Source organism: Haliotis rubra, unplaced genomic scaffold, assembly GCF_003918875.1.
Source record: "Haliotis rubra isolate DU_JTF1 unplaced genomic scaffold, ASM391887v1 Scf3, whole genome shotgun sequence".
Classification (NCBI taxonomy): domain Eukaryota; kingdom Metazoa; phylum Mollusca; class Gastropoda; order Lepetellida; family Haliotidae; genus Haliotis; species Haliotis rubra.
This window is the reverse complement of record NW_025766968.1, coordinates 252096-279088: the sequence shown is the minus strand read 5'-3', so window position 1 is coordinate 279088 and position 26993 is coordinate 252096. Positions and strand designations below refer to the sequence as shown.

Genomic DNA, 26993 nt, shown 5'->3' with positions numbered 1-26993 from the left:
ACATGAAATGGTAATGTTTGAATATACCATTTCTTTATGAGATGTTTATAGAAAATCATTGCAGCTGGAAATGAAATGGTTATCAAACACTGACATTTATCATACATTCAAGAAATAAGCCCACAACATTCAGGATCATGAAGTCAGAACTACAAAATATGTACAGAAATGTGTTCACTTTCAGGTTGTATTTGGTATGAGACATCTGTAATGTCATATAAGTGTAAAAATACACAGAATTTGTGAAATAGTGTAGGTCTTGTGTGATTTATGAAAATAACCCAAATATCTGTATGTTGTCTGATAACAATCTTCCAAGAGTTGTGAAAACTGTCATCAGCAGTCCTGCTTAGAGAAATGTACTGAACACATGCCTGGACCCCGTTTCACACAGCTATCGTAGCGCTACGACTGTCATAAGTCTATGTTACAGTATAGGAGGTACGACAGTCGTAGCGCTACAATAGCTTTGTGAAATGGGGCCCTGGTCTTGCACATTCTCTTGCTCCAGCTGTCTTGAACACATGGAGAAATCATTCAGTGGAGAATTTACAACACATAACAAGTAAACATATGGAACAGATATAAGATTTAAGTTGAGAGGTTATTCGTCACAATATGTGTAGTGTTTGATTATGATTCATTATCATGGAAAGTAGGACTATCCACTTGTAATATAAAAATCACCTGGGAGGCATTAATAAGGTGTCAATGGTCCCCTAAACAATATGTACCATGTTTTATAAAGCAGTTATTACATTGCTTTCATTGTTAGTGAATATATATTTATTTAGGAGAGGTGTATCATTGTTGTAATAGTAAGCCATTGTACTGAATATTGACTGTGTGTAATATATGAAATAATTTTCATCTGGAAATTGCAGAAACAGAACATCTAAAAATGGAATAAAACATACAAAAATGTAGGTTTATAAGGGAAAAGAGAAATATGGAAAACATTAGGGTTTTTTCAATTTCTTCAATCGGAACATGAAAATTTCTCCCTCAGATAATGTAGGACTTACAAAGTGATGATCAAATCTCTCACTGTTTCTTGGATCAAACTGCTGCACATTATATAGAACATTACAATGACAATAACTTCAGGTCAACATACAGAATTGATACTCTGTATTGTCAATCACTCGAGAAAACTGTCAGACATTAATTTTGACAATGTCAGACAAAATATCAAGAGGAGAATATGGAATCAACATTGTCTCAGTATCAGGACATTCACTCCATCCTGCTGTCCATGTCCATATTAGGGATAAACACAGATATGTAGTTTGGTATATTTAACTTGCTTTAAAGATCTGCCAACCTCATAATCATGAATGTGGAAAATATATATACTGCTGTTAATTTTTTTTACATCACCACTGTATTGTCACAGAGCCTGATACTTTTCTTTACCATAAAAGATTAAGCATCGTTTTCTGTCTGACCCAGACAAGTGACACAAGCTCAAGGACCCCACAAAGTGCACTCATAAGATGAGCCATACTGAGCATAGCCTGTTGCCATGGAAATACCATAATGTTTCTTTCACATTTCACAAAAACATGAAAAAAGTCTTTAAAATGAATATATTTTCATATCCTACAACCCTTATTTACTTTAAACCAGATAACTATTGAAGGGTCTCATTTGTTTTGTTATTATTTCGACCACTGAGGCAAGGTTTTGATAAAACAATCATTGTGGTTTCAACTGTGTCCCTTTACCTGGTGATCCTGTACACCAAATATGGGACATTTAACTGACATGTTAGAAGAGAGTAACAATGAAACAATATGTCCCTACACTTAACCTTAACATCATTTTTCAAGTCCTTTGATGTTTAAGTTAATATAGATGACTCCTGCCTTTATTCTATGGTTATTATTTCCCATCACATGTAATGAGGCGTCAACATGACTTTCAGCAGATCCTAAGCCAGCTCAACAGAAATATCATTTCACTCAGGTTTGGGTCTAGCAGTCACAGGCTAAAGTCCTTTCATGCTGAACAAATACATCTATATCCAACCCTGTTACAACCCTGTTATACTATGCAAGGCAGGGTCTGTGACAAATTCTTACTGCATACTACCATATTTCCTCTAATAAGCACCCGGGTGTTTATTTTTTCAATGGTTTTCCAGACCTGGTGCTTATTTGAGACCTGGCGCTTATTGGAGACCTGACGCTTATTCACCTAGCACCGGATCCCATACACATTTATATAAAATACCCCTTGATTGCAGCATCAACTATTACATAATATCCATCAACAAGTGTCATGTGGAAGACAGGAAGTTATGACTAAAGGGAATTTCACTCTCCACTATACCCTGGATGCATCCATGGCTTGGCCCCATAATTATATTACCTCCCTTGGCTGGCTTTTTATCCAATCAGGTGTCTATGCTGGGAAGTTGAGCGAAGCAATCACAACTCACTTTCGCTTCTTAAATTATCTAACCGTTTAAACTTGGCAACACAATTGATGCAGAGGTACTCTGAAAGAGGTAGAAGGAGTTCTTTCATATATTTTTTTTAAGTTTCAGATCTGTCAATTTGCCTGTATTATTTCCCCAAAAATCTGAGTGGCACTGCGAACAAACCTTCACGACTGCAACCGCTATCTTTGTTGACACTGGCAAGCTCGGATGTAACGGCGGCTTAGCTGATTGGCTACTGTGAGAATGCGGAGCCACCAAAGGGAGATAATATAATTATGGGGCCAAGCCGTGGATGCATCCAGGGTATAGTGGAGAGTGATCGTAACGTATACCCTGGAGATTATCGAGGATGATTTACCCCCTGTGCTTATTAGTGTTGGGAATTGGTTGAAATCTCACAATTGATGATTGCTTCATTACCAACGAAAAAATTGGTTATCGTCATTTTAAAGATTTTTCTATTCAGGTTGTTATTGCAGATAAGTATAACATGATGCAACTTGCTACTTTAAAGTGATGACTAATATATCATGAACATAAACTACTCAGAGTCTTAAACTATTATTAAGTCATGACTTTTCAGTTATTGAAGTGAGTTTTCTAAGAATTAAACACATTTTCAGGCCCTGACAACTTCGAATATATGTTCCATCCACAAGAGTTTCAAAGACTAAAACAGTAGTTCCAAAATCCTTTGTGTTCGATTATGAGAAAATGCGATCGATTGCTTGGTTGTTGGTCACTGCGACCAATCTTCGATTATTTCAATTAATCGGACCACCACTAGTGCTTATTAGAGGCCCGGCGCTTATTAGAGGAAATACGGTATACAGGCTAAATGTATGTATCTAGTGCATAACCCTCGTATGGACCGGACATGACATAATGAAGCAGGGTACATCTACACACCCATGTGCCTCGAACATATAATGCATATTATAACAAACTTGCAGACAGGGCTCATGTGTGAGTTCATTATAATATATAATTGATTAAACGGTTGTGTGCTCTGAGGCACATGGGTAGTACAACATGGGTGGAGCTAAGCTAGATGTAAATCTACATAAACCCACCATCAACATTGGCAAATACATACAATTATAGCTACAAGAACCAAAACAATTCACCACTTGATACAATTCATATACTTATTTAATTATTTTGTTAAATTTCATCATTTATTTTAATATTTCACATCATCATACCCTAAAAGTCACTAATGGCATGACGACAATTAACTTTACAATAAAATTTTAAAAATTATATATTTTCTTTTCAAACGAATTGGTTCGTTACATCAAAAGTTTGCACAGAACATCATAATATGTATCACAGAGAAGAAAGTATGACATATGGTACCCTTGGTGTATGGTTCTGCTCTAGTAGCTACAGAGACATGGGTAGACATTCAGGTACATGGGTGGATACATGGGTGGATGGTGTAGTTAGTGCTCCTGTCAGTAGTAAGGAAGGTCAGGAATTGTGTCCAGATAACTGCCAACACTGTGTATGTCAAGTAGGAAACTATCAGAGAACAGGTCCCTTGTTTACAACCTGAATTAATTGCTGAGATTTAGGAAGCTGAATCTCCATTTGCAGTTGATGAACGGCGAAACAAAAACCAGATCAAACAATGTACATACCACTCAAACGAAGTACAGGACATCTTAATTCTTTCACACCAGTCCACTATTGTTAATCTGGCATGCCATGACAGATTAATTGTATTAATATGAAACAAATCTATTGGTCCTTGGCTTCTTTTAGGTAGTATATAACACTCTATGTTTGCTGAAATTAGTTATGGTATACTTGAACAAACTCCAATCATTTGCTTGTTCTAATGCATTTCAATTACTGTAGTCTTGATTTGGCAGTAACGGTACACTAAACACAATTCCTGATGTACACATATATCAGTGCCCATTATCTTTATTATGTGACTAAAATGTGCAGATGTTGCATTAATGTATCTATATTTTAATAAATTGAAAACCATGCTTATGATTTGAGAATTTACATGAGAGATTTTCATATTGTGCAATCAGATGAGTCTACTTTATATACTGGTGACATAGTGCTTGAAGTCTATATTGCCAGCACCAAGTCATTTGGCAGAATCTAGGACAGTCACATGACATGAACTGAGCTACTGATTGGTTGTTGCTAAGTTACCTGACTGTAACTGGCTCACGGTAATATCTAAATAAGAAGATTCATGAAAATTGTAAAACAATGTAGTTTGCTGTTGAGTATCATATTTGACTAAATAAGCAATCTCTTTCAAATCAGATCATAGTTCTAACTACCACCAAACCAAGATACGAGGATATCCTCAGAGAGACTATTTTCAACCTTTGACCTAACAATGGTATTATGAACACGAAATTGACTGTATCCAATCAAAAAGCAGCTTTCTTAAACTTGATGGCTCTAGTTTCTAACTGATAACTTCCTTTACAGACCATGCTATGAAAACTAATTGACAGATCTCAATTCCAAATTTGAAAACTGAACAAAAGAAATTTCTGGAATGTTTGACTGAGATTGTATGACAGTACCTTCCATGGGTTATGGCAAGTATCTTCCATTTCAAATGTTTATCAGATTGAAGCAGTGGATAGAAAATGATTTCGATGGAATCAGGCTAATGACCAAAAACAGTTGTTCTGAATACCATGTGTTGAGCTATTTCAGGTCTGACCACTTTTCTTTTGAACGGTCATTCTGATGTGACCTGTAATCTGACCTGATTGCGAGTGTCCTCAACTCTTTATTTAGTGGTACCAAGAACTAAGATCTGATCTTAATGAGAATTAAGGTGACGGTTCTCTGAAAACTGAATTAAGATATTAAAATTGTTAATATTCATTTTCAAGATAGTAGATTGAAACCTTTGAGAACTTAAATGTTGCACAGAGGCAGAGACAACAGTAATATGTGAAACTGTTTGATGTGCTGAAAAAGTAATGACTTTACTATGGTAACAGATTTTACAAGTTCTTTCAATTCAATACCACGAGGAGGATGAATCAGTGGATGCTGGCTGGGAAACATACCATATTTCCTTGTGTGTAATGCACACTCTAAACATATATCAATACATAATACAGTTGTGTAGAAGGACGTGAGCTTTATACACACAGGCAGTGAGTTTCTATTGTAGTCATATTTTTTTATTATGTATGCAAAGGCATAAACGCTTGCACGAAACATCTGAAGTATCATGTCAACACATCCTTGTGTTACAAGTTAACTCTTATATTACATTTTCTTGTTATGAAAACTACATTTTCTATACATTTTCTGGTATTCACATTTGCATTGACCAAGTCTGTTATATGCTCTCTGTTCACCTGAAGGTGGCAAGCAATACAATAATTTGGACTGCATATATATATAAAATAGAAATTTACTTGAACCTTGTACCTAATAACAAGGATTTCTCATTATAGTCATAGGTGCATTATACACAAGAAATTATGGTCAATGAAAACCACAGTGTCTGACAATAGGGGCTGGACGAGACATCTGGATTTCTCATGCATGTGTCACTTATCTCCCTGTTCAGTGAGACTGTCTACAACACTTAATTCAACAACAACATTGATCACCACTCTGCAGAGGGATGATATCAGCTGATCTAAGCAGGTTTATGAAAAGGGTATTTTATGAATCAAAATTATGTGTGTAGATACAAATTAATTCTTGCATACATAATACATCTGCAAGTGTAGGTGTGTGACTTGGGGCTTAACATGGCTTTGAACAATATTTCAGTTAAATCAGAGCATGTCAGCTTAATGTGAAAGAAAAGCCTTCAGTGATGCAGGTGAATCTTTGATTCTTCCATGACAGGATCCTTTCACAGGTAAGGGACACAACTCAGCAAAGTGTGGCTGAGTGTTGGTCCACAAATATATGAATGTCCCCTTTCTAAACTAGTCTTGATGAAATGAGGGAGTCAACTGGCAAAAACCAATTATGATTCATATGTTTAACACACACACGTCACAGCAGTTGTATGGAACCATCCAGCTGTACTGGCCAAAGGAAACATATCAACAGGAACAAAGTGAACAACTGTCAAACATACTACTACAAATGTTAACATAATAAGTCAACCTCCTTTTTAAATGACAGAAAATTGGTTCTGTTCTATCAAAGGAGACAAGTCAAGCTGTTGACGCTCATATCACTTTGTTCTGTAGTATTCCACAAGTGTGAAGAATCATTTATTACTTGCCCGTGGAAGATACTGCAGTGTAATAGTTTTACAGCAATATTAAACTTGTGTAATACCGCTAGACGTATGACGTCATAAATGTTTACAGTTATGACGTCACAATGCTAATACCGCTGTCACAATGGTATTAGAACTTACTTGACTCTGGAAAGCCGAGAGTCATCACACTACGTAGTCAGTTTCTATCAATTTCTGTTGGAGAGTAATAAACAGAATACTAAACTCGTTTCCGTGAAATACCATTTTGATCAAACTCATGAATGATTTAGCATCAAACTATCTTTCACTCATTTGATACCAAATCATTAACTCATTTAATAAATATAGTATTACAGGGAAGGTCGTTTAGTATCCTCTATATACTGCATAGTTCTACCAAATGTACAGGTGTAAGCTAATTAAACCTACACCTGGAACTAAAGCAATGTATATTAAGGATTGAAATCTACTTGTCTAATGAATTGATGCTTTTCTACAAATTCAAATCTACAAACCAACAGCAAACTGATCACAGCTTGCTGACCACAGGTGATCAGTATATTAACACATCCCTAAAACTGATGTCTGGTTACATTATTTCTTATATTATTTATTTCAACTTATGACTGCAATTGTGTATGAAGGTGCCTTTGACTAAAAAGGTAGGAATCACTTCATTGAACAAAAAGAGTTCTGTTCAAAAGAAACTTTCAGTTTTCTGTCTCATTTTGCTACAAAAGAGAACTTAAAAATGTACTAATTAAACGAGAAGCAAGCAAATGTTTATTGCATGTCCACATATTAAGTCTCACCTAGGATAGAGAGGATGACAATGATGAAGTCAAAGACATTCCAGGCCTGGCGGAAGTAGTGCCACCGTAGCCCGATAAGTTTCACCATGGCCTCCAGGGTAAAGACAGTTGTGAAGATGATGTTCATGATGTCCAACACCTGGGACACAGCATCTGACTGGTTGTAGTGCTCAATCCCCATCACGATCATATTCAGGAAGATGATCAGCACTATAGACAACTCAAACTTGTTGCTGATGGACACATCGTAGAAGAAGGCTGCAAATTGTTTCTGGAAATGAAGAGATATGAATGATGTAATATCTTGTAGTTACATTGGTTATTTGTCTCTCCACTTCAGTATGGAGGTATTCTATCAAGGGTAGGTGCCATGACTTCACTCCTACTAATCCACAGTGTATTTGGGATTAGCTGTTTAACTGAGACAACAACAGTAAGTTGGGCAAGAGCAGGTTCTTCTGGATCTAGTCTTGAGACCAGCAAACGTGTGATACATGCTTATATATGATGATTCCTCAGCACTTATCGCTACTACTTGACTGAGAGGGCAAGGTATCATGCCACTTTTAGCAATGTTTAGGCATTAGCAAGGCATTGTACTCAAGTTGAGAACTGAACACCTTTCGTGTGATTGATTGAGGATAATGAGTAATATGAAGTAGAAATAAGAGAGTCAGAAAAGAGAGTTAGGGACAAGCAATTAATGGTTTGGTATTGTAATAGGACTAATACATTTTATGCACATAATTCACAGAAAGTGTATACAGTTGGCATACCTTTGGTCTTTTGATGGTTTTCTGAGGTTTCTTGTTGCCAAGTTTCTTGAGAGTGTTGTAGTAGTTGCGCTGACTTGAGGTGAGGAACATGTCCAGGTAGCTGCCTTCATACTACAACATAAACGCAATTCCTTTACAGTACTTATCATTGATCCCTTTTGGGTATCTTGAGCAAACAGGTCAACCTAGTACTTAATAAGATCTGGATGATGGCAGTATATATTGTTGTAGGGAGTGATGGAAGTGGCAGCAAATATAGTGCTCAGCAGCTGGCAAATTATAGTTACCTCCCTTAGCTTTGTAAACACACTGCAGACTATATCATTTGAGAAGTTTCATGATGACTGAATTGCATGTTGGCTGTGCCTATTTCACACCTGTCTCATCTACTTACTGAGCAGGCAGGACACCTATCTGAAAACTTTCTGCCAGCTTCCGATACTGTTTCTAGATTCAAGAACAGAGCACCAGCCTCATGCAAGACATTTGACAGTGACTCTGTATATTCGTAAGTGCACTGATATTTATTACATAGCCTGTTATTCATTGCTGCTGCCTCTAGGATTGTATTGCCTTATGTGATTCTAACTCCACAAATCTGAGTGTCAAGTTGTTAATTGTTCATTCATCTAGTGTGGTTGTTTACTGATTTCACAATTTACTTCTGTTGAACTGATTTAACCACTGCATTTCACTTGTAAATAACATAGATTATTACAACAACCACTCATTTGCCTGGCTTACTTATGCTGAAACTGATGAAGTTGCTGACTAGCATCTATGGTGCCACTGTTTGCAGTACAGACAAAATGTCCCAGTCATGCCAGAAATCTATTATCACAGGTTCGAACCCAAAATTCACCCTAATTGTGTGTCTTGTTGGTTTCAACACCCTACTATGGTAGGGTGTTTAACAACTGCATCACTTCAGCTTTTCTCTTGCCATTGAACAAATTTTCTCATCTGAATGCTGAGAATTCTGTTAGCTTACTCTAGTGAGTATGTTGCACTGTGTGTTTAAAGTCTTACCCTTTTCTTCAGCACATTGAAGTTATCAATGATGACACCAATCAGTAGGTTGAGTGTGAAGAAGGCTCCAAATATTATGAATCCCACAAAATACAAATAGGCAGCAAAGTTGTTCTCATTCTTTGGCTGAAGATCAATCTGGAAGTATTAAACTTTCTGTGAAACAAATTCAATCAACGTTGCCAACAGCAGAAAGACCACTAATTCAAATCTGGGTCTTCTTCTTCAAATAGGGAACATATTAACAAATAGAAAAATTAAAGCCAATAGTGCCATTAATAGATACGTTTGTAGTGTCTAAAAAGAGGTTCAAAACACAACTGGCTGGGTTTTATATGTAGTATCAGAGACCATATAATAGATATTATATGATCTCTGGTAGTATGTTGCAAATGTTATTAGGATCAACTCAACATCTGAAACAAGGAAACAGATGACAATTGATATGTATGGACTGTAACAAGGGTTTATAACACTTTGGATTTTATAAAGTAAAAGTCACAAAAAGCCAACTGTATTAATTTTGAACCCTGATACTTTTTGTGTGAAGTATTTACTTACATCAGTTGCATCTACAGCATCAATCATGACCTCCATCCAGCCTTCAAATGTTGCCTGTCAAAACAAAAATATGGGTAATCACACATCACTAAGTATTAATGGTATTGTGAGTTGAAGGGTGGTAGTTTGTCATTAAAACTAATGCCTTTTAACATCACCTACTTTAAAGTCTATTTGTCTATTTATCATAGTCTGAAACTAAATATACCTGGTCAATATTCTCACTCAAGCATTGTTTGATGGCTTTCATGGATAAAAGCCTAGCCTGGCAAATATATAAGCACATCGTCATGCTGGCTCACTATCACATTTTTGGAGGTTGAAGAAAGCTGGGTGTTACTTAAGTTTTTAACACTGCTTTTTGGCCAGTCACCACAAACCATAGCATATACTAACACTAGTGTGGCAAACAGTTGTTATCAATGGTTGGCACGTAAGTACGAAAGGACGACAGGACATTTAGGCAATGTGAAGCATAGAAACAATATGTTGCTGGTATTTTCATTTTGCAGAAATTATTGTGACACTTACAACTTGAAACAAGGCCAAATAACCCTGTAGGACGTTGTCAAAGTTGACATGGGAGTTTCGCCATGAGTAGTTCAGGTGGCTGTTTGCTTCGCATTGGCTCCGGTTGGCAATGATGTCTGCATCAATTCTTTCCAAGTTAGCATCCACGCACTTATAAAACTTGCCCGAGAAGAACTGGACACCCATGATGCTGAAGATGAGCCAGAACACCAGGCACACAAGTATGACATTCACAATGGCTGGGATGGCCAACATCAGTGCGTTCACCACAATCTGGAACAGCAATGGTCAGTGTTATATAATTGTTAAATACCAGAATATGTTTCTGATAAAAAGAAATGGCAATGAATGATGAATGTAAAAGTTATGAGATGTGATAAAAGAATAAATATCCTCTTAATCCACAATGAAAGTAGTATTGGATTCAGTAGAAATATTTCTGAAGGGGAAGTAGAAGGCATTATTTTTGTTAAATTTGATCTTTTATAAAATACAATATGTCACTCTGGACACACCATATCCAATGGTAGACAACAAACTGTTGTGAGATGTTAAGCAAGACTACAACCTTACATTCAATGTATCATATATAAAAAAAGAATAAAGAAATCAATGTATCATGACCTTACATGCCACTTTTAATATGTTAGATACAGTTGTTATTAGTAAAACCCTCTCTTCAATGATACTACATCTTAATCCAACTTCACAATCCAGCTTTTCATGAGATGATCAGCAGTATTCTGTATAATTTCCTTAAGAAATGTATCTAGAAACCCAATGCATACAGCTACTTTATTCCATTTCTATTACTTCATTTAAGGATATGCAAACTAAAAATGACCCCAGTATGATACAATATTTTAAGAATAGCATTTTATGTCAGTGAATTGTTTTTGTCAAATTGGATCAATTTGAAATGGAACTTTTCCCATATAATGCATAACACTCAAGCAGTTTGTTTCTTTCATTTCATGATTTGTCATTTTACTCTTCCTAAAAGGCAATCATTTTGAAAATGTTGTGGAAACAACATTTTTCTATCTTGCATACCAAAAACCATCTCTGTGGTTTAAGAGAAAAGAATCTGTATAGCAAGTAACAAAATATAAAGGTCCCCAAGACAGGAGGATCAAGTGAAAAAATCAATGATGAAGAATCTTCCATGGTGTGGATAAACCAATGTCAGGTGAGGAGACTCAGGTTACCTTCATTCCCTGCCATCTAGAGATGGCTCTAAGAGGTCGGATGGCTCGTAAGGTTCTCAGAGATCTAAATGCTGCAATATTTGATATTCCCAGAGATTCGGCTATCAAGCTGATGATGGATATCTGAAAGAAACATATTAAGGATAGCGAATATATTTACGTTTTCATCACTTCAAAAACACAACAGCACTGGTACATGATAGAACATATAATAAAGATAGTACAGTCAATATCATTTAGCTAACATCATGAGGAAATAAAAATAATAATAACTTGAGAGCGTTACTGGATAGTGAATAATTTATTGAGCTACACCTGTCCTTGACAAACTGAGCTAATAATTGGCAAGCATATTGTAAAGCAATTTTCAATAAAAACAGATATAATTAATTTCATGTTTTACTAATTGTTTTGATGAATATGCAAATGGACAGAGACAGAAAAATATATAATGCAAACAAAAGTCTCCGGAATTTCTCTTTTCAACACCACACTTGGCAATATTCTAGCAATATCATGAGACTGTGTAACCTATCGAGTCTGGACCAGACAAATCAGTGATTGATATCATGAACAATATTCCACACTGTCAGATTTTGCTGACAAGCAATCAATCGACTCACTAAACCAGATCCATCAAGAAGCATCATATTTCAAGTATACCTGGTAAGTTACTGGGGACCTATTTTCACATTGGCTGTCACCACAAATCATAAAACACAACTATTGTCAGGCACACAGACCACACTTTAAATAATCCTGCAAAATCTATAGGTTCTCAGAACAAGACTGAAGTCAATACACTGACATAGCCTTGGGAACAAATAAAAAGCACATCACTAAAGAGTAGCAGATCCTTACCAGCACAATGCAGAAGTCCAGTATGGTCCAAAAACTTGTAAAATACTTGTGCAAGCCATAGCCGAACATCTTAATCAACATCTCAATTGAGAAGAGAATACAGAAGATGATGTTCAAGTAATACAGCGCCAACTTCAGTGAAGGCTTCTCATCAAGAGTCACATCCTCAAATGCCTGAAAATAGACAACACTTATTGGCAATGAGTCTGCATGTTGGAGAAGCTTGACAAACTAATTGCAACGGGTCTTGTTGAAAACTGTAGGATGGACATTTACATAATGAAGGATGGACATTTAGATGTCATGAAAAATTATGTCTACAAAAACATTATTTGGCTACTCCAGTCAAATGAATTAAACTGTACATCTTGAAACAGTCAAATATAAAGTACATCTCACAACAACTCCTTCACCCCCATCCCACCCCACCCCCCAAATATCACAGGGCTGGTCACAATGAGACTTTTAGAATGTCTGTTGAATCCACATCATCAATGTTTAGACATCCAAATCGAAACAGGTCGATGAAATGATAAGTAATATTGATGCAATAATATAGATGCACCAGTTTTAAGGAAACTAACACTCACCAGGGTAACGCTACTTGCAAAGATGGTGAGTAGAACAGCTGTCTCAAATACTTTGTTGTCAGCAACTTTAACCAAAAACCTCCGCATGCTGTACCATCGTGAAGGCTTATCATACTTTGACAACCAGGGCATCCTGCAGCCAAATATAGAGTGGTGTAAGCTTGTTACATGTATATATTTAAGGTCAATTTAAAATCAAAACATCTCCTCACTCTCCTGGGACTTCATTACTGAATTACCTCAGGTTCATACAATAAAATTTGGCCTTAACAGTTTTGCACATAAGGCCATTTCGGCTGGAACAGTCAGCCAAATGAAATCTGTGAGACAGAATCCTAAGGAGAGTTCTGCAGGCTGCAGGCAAAATATCATTTTGATTTAGATTTACTTGGTATATGTATAGATATTAAAAGTAACCATGATATACTTGTCATAAATATATTTTACATATAAGTGTATAGGTCCTCTTTCTTTAACCTACCTTTTAGCAAGGATTTTGGGCATGCAGTTGTGCACCACAACTTCATTGTTTTTCTTCAATGAGGATGCAGTATCTCCGAGAGCAAGGCCATCTTCGTCTTCACCATTCTTCTTCCTTGCAGCCTCTGCCAGCCGTGCCTCCTCAAAGCTTGAAAACTGAGCCCTCTTTTGAGTGGTATCAAATGCTGCTTGGGCCTCCTGACAAATAAGACAGGCACTATGTAACTACATTCACATCTACATTCACTCAGCAGTAGTGTCAAGGCTTTTAATATTACACTATCAATAATGTACCGCAAATACAGAGCTAAACAGAAATATAGGAGCACATGGTAGCCTAGACTGACTGACTGACTGAGTTTGGTTTTACGCCGCTTTTAGCAATATTCCAGCAACATCACGGCGGGGGACACCAGAAATGGGCTTCACACATTGTGCCCATAAATGGGCTTCATAACGCTTTAACCATTAGGCTACCCCACCGCCCCTGGTAGCCTAGAGGTTGAAGTATTCATTCATAACAAAATGTCTAGGTTTGATGTGTGAAATCCATGTTGTCCCAAACATGAGTTTGCTGGGCTGACAGTGGCTTTGAATCATCCTCAACCACACAAGACCACATGCAAAAGCTCTTCTTGCACAGATTAATCAGATAACTCAATTGCTTTTTCCAAACAGTTTTGTAGTATATCTGTCCTGTCTGTTGTATTAAGAATCTTACCTTTACATTTTTGCCTTTGACAGACCCATTTGACTGTGTTTTCTTTGAGTCCTCAGATTTAGTATTTACTCCATTGGTAGAGGGTTTGGCATCAGCATCTGCATCTGCATCTTAAACATAATACAGATCTCATCATCACCAGGAAATACAAAACAAAACAATTCTTGGCCCTCAGACACCTCAGCATTAAGGTCACAGTGTCTGACTAAAACCACTAATTCAAAGATGATACTTGGACTATGAAGGTAATACTGGTCAACTACATGAATTACATACTCTACTGAAAGGGATGCAAAAGACAATTTTGGGCTGGCTGATTCAAATTGTTTGTGCACTGAGACCTTTCCTAAAAGTATTTAGTTGCCGTTCATAGCATTCATAAAAAGAGCTCTAATGTACTCCAGCACACAAATAGCTTCATATGGTCATGGTTTAAAACAATAATCTACTACTCACTCTTAACCTCCTTCCCATTTTCATCAATATCTATCACATTTGTAGATTCTTCCTCTGATGCCTTGCCATTCTTCTTGGGTTCTATGGAGTTTATGTTCTTGCCCAGGCAGCAACAACAAAGGCCTTTGATTCTCTGCCATGCCAACTTTAGTCGAGATTCTTCCTGGTTTGTTTCTTTGTGCTTGCGAATGGAGTCAGTAGCAAATGCATTCAGTAACAGAGCCAAGAACAAATTCAGGACCTGGAATATCAAGTATTGTTATTTGTTAGGAAATTGTTTTTGACTGTCCAGGTGAGCACCGTAAATGTCATGACATGATGTATACAGAGGGAAACATATAAGGGAACACCATTTCATGGCAGTGTTCCTTTATATATTCTCAGATTTCTTCCCACAGCGCTATTCAAAGCTGGTGATGAAAACTGGAAAATATTAAAGGAACGTTGAATTTTCTTGAGTTCCTTTATTTGTTTCTCTCAGTATATTTGATGCTACATAATTTGCTTGTCACATCACAACTGACAATTTTTTACATGTGTTAGTAGTTGAGTGTACAGGAATTCACGAAGTAAATGGTCTTGTTAACTACAAGATTTAAGGAACACCCATCTATAGTCTGCTGTGAGGCTACAACCTGGAGCTATTCCTTATGTTTACGTTGTATTGAAAGGTAGTTTCGAACTTATGACAAGCTTTCTCATATACTATTTATTGTGGTAAACAAGCTTCTCATTGTTTCTAACTTACGATGAAGTAGCCGAGCACAAGAGCAGGCAGGAAGACCACCATACAGAGTTCATTGTTGGCTTTCATGCAGGCCCACAGTGGCTCAATCCATTCTCCACAAAGCACACGGAATATCATCATCAGAGCATGCTGAATGTTGTTAAAATTCCATCTCCTATAAAGGAAAAATAACGTAGATATTGCATACATCAGATTCACACTTGACTCTTGTACTGATCAAATGCAAGAATTTAATGCACACCCTTCCATGAATTTAAATTACTCAATTGTGACTGGTCAATCAGAGGTACAGAATCCCATTAACTGCATTGGTTGAAATAGAAGAACTGACAACAGCTTCCCCTCATTTAAAGTACAGGGTCCCGTTTCACAAACCTCTCGTAAGCCTAAGATCTCGTAACTTTCCTCGCAGTATTCCCTATGTTACAGTATAGGAGGTACGAGTGCTACGAGAAAAGTTAAAAGATCTTAGACCTACGAGAGCTTTGTGAAACAGGGCCCTGTAACTGATCTGAGGAGCAAGTGCCTGAGCAAGTGAATGAATGTTATACGTTGTTTTTACACTCGATAATTACACCGTTTGGGTTGTCATGTAACTAGGAACCAGTGTCAGTTAGGGTACTCCAGCTATGTCACATCAACCTTAGAGTAACTGAGAATGGATCAGACATCCAAGTGATTGATAGCATAAAACTCTATCCACAAAGGTATGTTTCCCCATAATGAGACAGGTTTCCACCTAATCCAAGCATGGCATACCAGGACCTGTTCTGCCCTGGAACATTCATGCCATTAATTTATAACATAGCTTACGGTGGAGGGTCAGGGGCAAACTTTTCTGGTGTGTAGGTTGACATAAACAGCTGCAGTCCAGTTACAGCAAAGATGTAGATAATGATTGCCAGCACAATGGTTAGGTTTCCAAGGGCACCCAGAGTGCTCAAGATGATTGACAGCAATATCCTCATTGTTGGCCATGACTGTGCAAGTTTGAACACCCTGAGCTGTAGGAATACAAATATGGACAAGTATTCAACAGTAATACCACAATGTGACAAGTTAACTGTCTCTCATACTATGAATTTGTTCATAAAACATGTAAACTATTTTTTTAGAACTGTACAGAATTGCCAGTGTACTGTGATACACTTTTCAAACAATACATACTGCAATGTTATTTCTATGCTCTGGGATAATGGGTACAAAAATAATAAGTTTCATAACAATTAGCAATGTTTCACCCAAAATCTATAAACTAGTTCATTACAAATGGCAATACACACTCCCATTTGTATTAGATGATATACGTTTTTGTAAAACTTACCAATCTGAAGGTCCTAAAGACAGAAAGACCATCCACTTCTTCAAACCCTAAATCAATGATACTGGCGATCACGATGATCAGATCAAAGATATTCCAGCCACTCTTGAAGTAATACTTGTTGAGAGCATACAGTTTCAAAACTGCTTCAAGAATGAAGATTGCAGTAAACACCTGAAATGAGATAATCCAAACATAATGGACTGCAATCACAGATATCCCCATATTCATGTTCTTGGATAAAATAATTGCCTGTCTGTTTGTTAAAAATTCCAAAATTAACAAAATTCCAGCTGTAATTAACTCAGTCTTGGCCTGACAAACGGACATTATCAGCAGTGTCATGCCATGTCATGCCATGTCAGCGAAGAACTGAAGAAATCAATGTCAATGAGAGTGACCACCCAAAACATTAAGTCGCCTTGTACAACAATAGGTAGCTGACGCAGCACTCTTACCAAGAGTTCCCGCTGGGGAACCCACAGAACAAAACCACTGTCGATATTCTTCCAACAATGAGAAATGCTTCAGACTGCCAGAACAGAACAGACATACTGACCCACTGAAAAAAATGATAGTCTAAGTAGTTTACTGAGACTCACATAATTTGCCACTTTGATGAGGACATTCATCTGTTCTGACTGCCCATGCTGTTCCAGGGCCATGATGATGGTGTTGAGGATAATACTGAGGGTGATGAACAGGTCAAACAGGGGGTCACTGATGAAGGCATACACCATGCCCTCAGTGCGGAGCAGGGGTATGAAACACTTGCAGCAACTACGGCAACAGATGCAGTTTCTGTCCACAAGCTCATTTGGGCCGGGAACAACGTCAGGGTCTTCATCCGCTGAAAGTAAGCCACAGAGTTAAATACCTGAACTTTGTAACAATGATTTAACCTGCACTGCACCCTAAACATATTTAACAGACAAAATTGCAGGACTATCAGGAGAAACATCCTATTCTGCCTTCTCTCTCCCAACCAATCTATCATTCTGCTATATTGAGAATTCCAGATGATTGTTACTCTTTACAAGAAATCTGTTGGATAGTGAAGCCTCTTTAATCAACATAATTACTGTTTTCAGTTAACTGACTGACTGACTGAGTTTGGTTTTACGCCGCTTTTAGCAATATTCCAGCAACATCACGGTGGGGACACCAGAAATGGGCTTCACACATTTTACCCATGTGGGGATTCGAACCCGGGTCTTCGGCGTGACGAGCTAACGCTTTAACCACTAGGCTACCCCACCGTCCCGTTTTCAGTTAAATTGTTATAAGTAAGAACTTCCTGAATCATGAATTAGGGTATTGTCAGCTGTATGTACATGTACACAGACATTCCTAACAGTAATCACTTGGAACAAAAGGCCTTCCAGAATAATAGGATCTTGATTAACAGGATTTTTAGACATATTTTTAAGAGCAGAACTATAGACCTTTTTCCCTACCTGTGATAGGAAAGAATATGTGTTAAATACCCCCCACAGCTGATTGAAATGAGGATCAAGTTCCCTTAATGCATGACTTTGCAGAACATGTGCATAGTGTCAATGTGGATCATTGCTCACACTACGAACCACTGTTCAGCAGGTCTACCTATATTGTAGTTTCATATTACGACTGTTGTGTTACCTGAATATCTTCCCCAAAAAAGCAACCATTCATGAATATTTAACAAACAATGCTGATAAACTGTTGATGTATATGTTCCTGAAGATCTATATGTTTTCAAAGACTGTCCAAAAGGATGTTTGTATTTTTTTCTGCTACATGATTTCATCTGACATACTTTGTCATTGTGGAGCTCAAGATAATAATCTTTCTGGTAATATGAATAATCTGTGTTGGTCTCCAATCCTCATACTTGTGTTACAAGACCTCCAGGTCCTCGTTAACAAGTGCATCAGGTTCCACTCCAAAATACAACCACAATTTGAACACCTCAATTACCAGATCTAGTTACATTAAGCTGCTTTACAGGGTACAGAGGAGGACATTATTTCACATGTGTGATAATGCTTACTGACAGGTGAGGGATTAGTTTCAATGTGGATATTTTCTAAAGGTTCATATACGTCATCAGATGGGCAGTAAAACACTCTAGAGCTCATTCATTAGGAGCTCATGATTGCTTTTAGTTTGACCTTTCTTCCTTTTCAGTTTATAAACTGGACTGCACTTACACAAAAGTTCACAGTTTTGCCGAATTCAATAATGGACTACAAGTACAATCATTGTCATCATTATTAGTAGTACTGGAATAAGTACCTCTGATTATAACAACACTTGTCTCTTTGTTCTCTTCAAGACTGTTGAGTTCACTGACGGTGGATTCCCTCTCAAATATCACTCCGGACGAAGACACCTACACAACAAAACAATGCTGTTACAATACAAACAGGAAAACATCTGTACAATAGTTTGAGCTCAATTGTCCTTTCACTCTGAAAAGAAGCGTAATACCTTCAGAAACACTATATAGCACACACATCAAAACTAGTTCTGAAACAATGTAATCTAAAACTGCAATTCTATAATATTTCAGTATACCATCCTCATTTGAACATATATAAAGCATCAACAAAAACATATATACTTCACCGTATCCAGTCTAATATGACTTTTATCAGTTATCCAAAACTGTTATATTTTCTACTTGTTTATTTTTTAAATAACACTCAGAAACATTTCAACTATATGACACAAGCCTGTAACTAATTCAGTGTGAACTGGACAATCCAGTGACTGACACAGATGTCTCCGTGTCTAGCATATTTTCCTAACGACCAGTAAAAATGGTGGTCCAGTGTTCTAGTGTTATTCTGGGGATGAACAAGGAAATGTAAGTATGAACAACTTGAAATCAGCAATAGGCTTCAAACTCAAAGCAAAACCAGTAACCTAAGCATCCTCTTTGAGTGGTTTCTTTCTAAATACGCAATAAAGATTTAGCTTGTGGTCATTTTAGACCATCGTGTCAGGTAGAGATCCAAAAGGACAAATAGATTTTATTTTTTTTGCTGGTCCTTTGGACCCTGACATACTTCGGCAAGTGTCAGACACTGCACTTTCAACATGTATAGGTTGCAGGTTGCAGGGCACTAGTTCTAACACAGATTTTGATATGGTCCTTCCACATTTAAACCATTCTGGAAGGTTTCCATTTCAAAGGGAGACACTAGTCGTGATATTGGCACTGCTGTCAGCATAGGTATACGGCAATGTATATACATATGTACATGTTTCATACAAATATGTTCCTCTAGAATATAGTCTCATGTAACACCCCATTAACAGTCTTAATTAGGTAAAGTAGTGTTAGAAATGTAAACAAATGTCTCAAAATGGAAATCATAAATACTCCCGAGTAAATATATATTTTTGTACTTTTGTAGGGGAATAATGGGTCTTAATAGACAAGATGCATTGCAGCTATACTTTCCACTGAGGTTTTGTAGTACCTGTGTCGATGATGGCCTCATCTGTTAGCCCAGTGAGTGGCACTAAGGTATCCCAGTCTAGAGGCTACTGTTTCTTATTGCCTTAAGCCTCACAGATTATACTTAATTCATCACATAAGTTTCATCATACTTCAATCAAAAACAGTTCAATCCTCATGACAAATGAAAGCAGCCCAGTAACTCCCAAACTAACTACCACAATGTGTAAAACAAGAAATCATTTGGTCTACTTCACTTCAAATGAAGTCATTCAAATAATTACGAGGATGCAGACTGAACTTTAAAAAAAATGAATGTTTCCTTTGAACAACACTGGCTTTCCTAACCAACACCATTGTTTGGTAAAGTCAATATGTTATGAAGCCAATGAAATATTAATTCAGATGCAGAACATCCAGACCCAATACCCGACTTGACCCACCAAAGGTTGTGTAATATGTATGTCATGTCATTTAGCTGACAAAGCAACACAGTTATACCAATACTGATAAAACATTATTTGTTTCCAGATAACATACATACAAAACAGTACCTACAATATACACATCCTTGTATTTCAGTAATGAACATTTAAAATAAATAAATGAATGTATAGTTTGCCCTACATTTCCCTGAGGAGATGCATGATTTCCTAAAGCATATTGCACTCAGGTACTGGGTATCAGACTGAGTATTGATTGTATGTGTGTACATGAAATGGCAAGGACAACAAGTCTTCATAATTCAGTATTTAATTGTATTCACCTGGCCCACATATGTACGTAGTGTGACCAATGCCTATTTGTTGAGAGGTAGATCAAATCCTCACAAAGACATCACAGAGATCAGACAAGTGTAAATTTGCCTGTTCCAAACAGTGAGTTTACACTACAAATCCCTCCAATGGAACAATGCCTACCTAGGGAATACCATTATTGATCTGCAACTGTTGAGAAAACAAATACTCATAAACACTGATGCTTCCAACTCCAAGGAATGTGATCATCTGACACAATGCTGCTGGTAAATGAGAGGGTTATTAGATACCATCAGAATTAATCCTTCAGGATTGTATTGACAATCTGAATTATTAACTTATTATGACTAGTAGCTTTCAATTCTGTAAAAACTTATGATGTATCAAAATTGAATTTCTGCAATTGTTCAGAATAGTAAACTGGTGTATATTGCATAAGGGACACAGGTTGCCCAGTCATACAAGGAGCTAAAATTCACTATACAGGCAAGACAAAAACCAGTTATTGTGACTTTGAATCAGGGATTCCCCCAGTTGTGTTTCTAAGATTTGTCCCCATCATACCTGTACTTGTGGGTTTTACCAAAGCAGTAGATAACAGAACCTGCAATACTTCGGTCTTTCCTCCAATGTTAACCATGGTTTAAGTGGAATGCCGTTCACATTGGTCTTAATCCCAACTCAGTCACTCAGCGGAACAATTAAGTATAGTACTGCAATAGTTTCAATAACTTTTGTGTTATGATTACAATACAAGTAGAACTGTAATAAGACACGTAATGTGTATTGATCAGTGCCATTGTGTGTGTGTTTGTGTGTGTGTGTGAGTGTTAGTATGTGTGTGTGTGAGTGAGTGATTGTGAGTGTGTGTGAGTGAGTGAAATATGTAGTCTATGAAAAAGACTCCTAAGCTTTCAGGATTATTTTGAAACACTGATTTCACCCCCATTTCTTCAACTCCAGATATATCATATAAGATTTTCATCCCTACCTTCCTAATTACCAAAACCCCATCTCATATATATTTAAAAAAATAATATTATCGTCTCAAATAACCTACATTTTTTACCATATGGAATAAACCATATTCATAGTCCTGAAAGACATCTAAGTTTCAAGCAAATCACATATGTCAACAGTATAGAAGCCTTCAACAGTTTGCTTGAAAGAAAAAAAAATATATACATAATGTTTCTCGCCCTCGTTTTCCAGCTATTCTCTGTCCCTTGGGTGCCACTGCCAAACAAACCTTTAACTTTTGATAAAATGAACTGGTCTCCTGGTGCTTGTTGTCCCAGAAGTTGACTTGATGCCAAACTTAAGCCATGATAAATTGATAATGAGATCTGAACTCCCTTGCTTGTCCATTGTGGTAACAAACCCTGACAGCCACTTGCCACACCTGTCTCTTAACCTAAAAAATGGTTTGCTCTTAACCTAAAAAATGGTTTGCTCTGAAATGGTAAGGTCAATTTCGCAGAGAAATACTTGATAAAATTTCAAATACTTCCCAGACAAATACCCCTTTAAACAGTATATATCAGATATGTCATGTCTGGTTTGGAAACAAGATCAATCCTTGAAATGTTGCTGCAAAATCAAGTTTCACCATTAGGCTAATTCAAGGATTTCAAATTTGTTATGAGCAGATCCTAGCAGAGCAAAGGGACACTACCCATCACACACATAAAACCACTATACCCCCTATAACTCTGAAAGAAAGGAGAATGTTAGAGGCACAACGATCCAACATCAGGGCAACGCAATTATGATAACTGGAATTTTCAAACTTATTAGACAAATTTTATATGCCGTTCCCAAATTAAAAGGCACACTTAAAAAAACAATGAAAGTAGATGCATGCATGGTTACTTAATACAAACACAGACAAAACATTCAATTACACGACACCACTGATAAGATGCAGTCATGTATACACACATTCTTGCCAAAGAAATGAATTGTGTTTTATGCAGTATATATGCTTAAGATTTCACATTTGTATCAAACCCTCACTACCAACAAATGTAACAGTAATCGAATACAGCTCAGATAAATAATAAAACATACTAACCACCAATATCCCATTATCATGCTTTGACAGAGTATCTGTAGTAAAGCATGATTGATAAACTCTAGTAATATGATAGAATAGGGTGTTCTTTTGAGCAGTACATATGCCCAGTAGATGTATTATGCTGCAAATATTAATTAAAATATTTGTGTCTGTGTTTCTGTCTCTGTCAGGTTGAAAAATGAGGTTCAAAATTGAACATTGACTGTATTAACTGCTGCAAACTGATACTGTCTTGAGAAAATGAGAAGTGAGAGTTGGATGCTGTGTAGTGCAACACGGTGGAGACTGCCACATGCCAGATGACACACAACGAACACAACAAACACAACCAACAAAGCAACACAGAGGTGTACTCACTTTCAAAAATCCCTGCAAATTGTACAAAACTCTTTCAGTTAATTAGTCTACCAAATGATAACATTTTGTCCTCATTTGCATGTAGTATTTTATGGACTGTTACTGTTCTCTGGATCACATTTATATGACTTCCCTGTATTCTAGCATGCTGCCACTACAATCAAACTCCAATCACCAGTTAGCTTGTCCATGCATACAACAATAGTTAAGTATTGTGATATTGGCAGTTTACCATTATATCTAGAAGCCCCTCACATATAAAGTATATATATACCAGTCAGTTGACATTTATTTTTTGTAACTGTATATTGCAAAATGCCTACATTTGTTTAAATCTGAGGAAATTTACATTGCAATAAATTGCATGTTATTATTTATTCTGTATTGATTTATATCAATCGAAAAATCCATTTACTTGTCTGTCATCATGTGGTGTAAAAACATTAAGTCAATTATTTAATTTGACCATTTATTTGTGGCGCCTTTACTTGACACTAGACATAAAAGTGGGGGCCATGAAAGAAAAAAACATAACATAAAAGCATTAAAGCAAAAAGGTTGAAAATTGAGGAACCAGTCATTAATATATTTTATTCACTAAAGGTGGTGATAAAAAAATGTAACCAGTATGTAAAACAGGGGAAAATAGAAACGTTAATGAAAGAAAAAAGGGATACTTTAACATTACATCTTCTTACTTATTTATGTACATGGATAGAATTACCACCATGTATAAGATTGTGTGAAACATCCTTACAAAGATAAGAATAGCAAATTCAAATGTAGCAAGTATGCCAATAATACTAAATAAAATAGCATTACTCATTTTGTTTCCATCTAATGTTACATCCATAGTTTTAGTCATTAAGTAAGTCATTGTGTTCCAACAAACGTGTGTTCATTATGAAGTATTAAGACATTACAATGAAGTATGAAGACTTTATGATGAAGTATTAAGACACTATGAATAAGTATTAAGACATTTATGATGAAGTGTTAAGAAATTATGATTGAGTATTAATACATTATGATGAGGTATTAAAGCATTGCTATTCAATATCAAATAGAAGTAAATTAAGGCAAATGAATGAATACAGATTCATCTAAATCTGTTACACCAACAAATGATAGTGTCCAAAGTTAGAACTCATTATAGTAACCAAGCATGACCTCAGATTAATTTTCCTGCCAACAATCCTGTCAGACTGAAATCTGGTAGGTTTACTTACATTACCACGGCTATTCTGTTTGATCAGTGTTCCCTTAAAGGCATAGTTGATGCTGCTGCTAGCTTCACTGTCTGTTTCAGCATCTTCTGGGTTCTTCAGCCTCTCTCTGCTGTCTCTGTGTTTGAGAACCCTACTCCCCACTGAACGACTGCTGTTTTGACTTCGGGATGAGTAGCCACTGTCCTTGCTTGGGATCTTGACCATGGGCTTTTTAGGGTTCACAGGAGGTCTAGGCTTTTTCTGTGGCTGTTTCAGCCCTTCTGTTCCTTGTGTATCATTTTTTTTCAATTCAGCCTTCTTATCTTTCTTCTTCTTATCGTCACCTTTCATTTTCCTGCTCGCTATGGTTATTTTTGTTAAGTCGTAAATTGGATTTTGATTCATTTTTTTCCTTTGGCTAGCTTTTTCTCGTTCTTTCTCCTGTGAATGGTAACATGCAATGTTTCCTGTGTATTTTCTTTATTCGTTCAGGCATTATTCATACCCAAGTTACATAATGATTGCTGTTCAAAGGGTTTTTAAATATGGTTCCCACACCTAATTCTCTTAGCTTTGACTCATGCTCTCCAAACCCCTTCACTTCAGTACTGAATCCCAAAGTAAAATGTGCACAATATTTCCATTTCTCCAGAGTGACAAAAGATCAGTTGAGTTTTCCGAGATAATAATTTCGAAGTAATAGAGTTTGCACCAAACACACTACTCCTTGGAGAATAGAACAATATATTTTCATCTACAACAGATTTAATAATCTCCTTAAGACTTCATAGTAAATAGTACACCAATCTTCTTTGGCTTCCCACTCATGATGATTATGCAGAGTATTTTTGTAGGACATTTAGATGATGCCATGCTGCATATTTACTACAACACATGCACTGAACATGCCATGTCTGACAATTTACCATGCAACATTCAAGTGAAAGTGATTACACAATGTGCAAATGAGATTAAATCTGTAAACCCATTAACATTCACGATGCTCTATGACTGACTGTATATTGTTACATAAAACAATTATCATAGGCAAAATAGATTTCCATGGAGCACACAAAAATATCTCACAATATATACTTCTTTGTCTAAAAAAATATTTTTCATGATAAAAACAAGCATTGAATGTTTTCAACATTTTGCCTCAGTTAATGATTTTCTTTTCAAGAAAAAATGGTCATATGGTATACCGTATGCCATTAGGCTGTATTAAGATAAATGACCAATCTTAAGATCAATCAGCCCTCAGGTAGCTCCCACAGGCAATGATTGCTCCCTAATCTCTCGTTCAGCAGAGATCTCTTGACAAATTTGAGTGATTCTTACCTTCCCAGCACGCACTGCTTCCTCCTCGTAGGACATGGCGACGACAGCCAGCATGAGGTTAATGAGGTAGAAGGAGCCAAAGAATACCACCAGGATGAAGAACACCAAATTCCAGGGACCACTAGCTCGGATCACCTTCACAGACATCAAAATACCATCATCATTCAATCACAAAACTACAAAATAGTCCCTGAACTGAGGAATAACAGACTTTGGTTTAAGGATGCATTTAATGCTATTTCTGTTATATCACAGCATATCAGCATAACATTGGAAGAAAGCTCAAATCAATTACCCCAACTATGTGTGATGAAAAACATGAACATGGGTATAGTGCTGACAAACTTAGAAACATAATTAGGGCAAACTGGGATTCGAACCCACAATCATCAGTTTTTCTGGTGCCCAAGGCATGCAAGGGATTGTTTTCAACATTTTAGCCTTCACATGCTAGAAGGTGTTAAAAAACAATAACCTTTCTTTACTTGGGATGAAAATAGTGTGATTAGACATAAATCACCTACCTTATTATAAGTGTCCTCCCAGAAGTCCAGGGTGATGAGTTGGAAGGCATTCAGCATGGCCCAGCCAAAGTGGTCAAAGTTTGTATAGCCAGAATTTGGGTTTTCTCCAATGTCAGGTAAACAGGTGTAGTTTGCAGGGCATTGTCTGCAGAAAACAGACAGTATTATCTCTATAGGTGTAGCATACATAACTTAGCTGACATAAAAGCAAGATCTTTGAGAGACACTTGAAGTGAGTGAGTGGTCTTCTACCGACTTTAACAATATTCCAGCAAAATCACAGGAGGGATACAGTAAACCCGGGTGAATTGAATGAGACGATGATGTAAACTGTACCATCACCCTGAGTGACATCTACAAGTTTGACATATCTAACAAATGACAAGATAGCATAGACAGGGATGAGAATGAAATTTTGAGAAAAAACTCTGAAAACTAGCCCGGTTGGGGGACACGAAGCTCCTTATATTTAGGCATTTTAGACCTTCAAAACTGGCTCAGAAATGGCTCAATAT

The 26993-nt window shown here is 36.8% G+C and overlaps 1 protein-coding gene across 1 annotated transcript in view; it reads right to left on the bottom strand.

Annotated features, from left to right (window-relative positions):
* Positions 1-26993, bottom strand: part of LOC124282390 (sodium channel protein 1 brain-like) — a 71867-nt gene that overhangs the window by 4389 nt on the left and 40485 nt on the right. The window contains exons 8-28 of the mRNA XM_046718364.1: positions 26479-26623; positions 25955-26089; positions 24635-25054; positions 23406-23417; positions 19043-19139; positions 17368-17615; positions 16769-16939; positions 16258-16448; positions 15445-15598; positions 14697-14937; positions 14241-14350; positions 13521-13717; positions 13040-13172; positions 12450-12623; positions 11589-11711; positions 10381-10653; positions 9850-9903; positions 9289-9426; positions 8260-8370; positions 7484-7754; positions 4622-4648 (exon numbers count right to left, since the gene is read on the bottom strand). Coding sequence (XP_046574320.1) covers positions 4622-4648; positions 7484-7754; positions 8260-8370; positions 9289-9426; positions 9850-9903; positions 10381-10653; positions 11589-11711; positions 12450-12623; positions 13040-13172; positions 13521-13717; positions 14241-14350; positions 14697-14937; positions 15445-15598; positions 16258-16448; positions 16769-16939; positions 17368-17615; positions 19043-19139; positions 23406-23417; positions 24635-25054; positions 25955-26089; positions 26479-26623 — 3425 coding nt within the window. The remainder of the gene's footprint in view (positions 1-4621; positions 4649-7483; positions 7755-8259; positions 8371-9288; positions 9427-9849; positions 9904-10380; positions 10654-11588; positions 11712-12449; positions 12624-13039; positions 13173-13520; positions 13718-14240; positions 14351-14696; positions 14938-15444; positions 15599-16257; positions 16449-16768; positions 16940-17367; positions 17616-19042; positions 19140-23405; positions 23418-24634; positions 25055-25954; positions 26090-26478; positions 26624-26993) is intronic.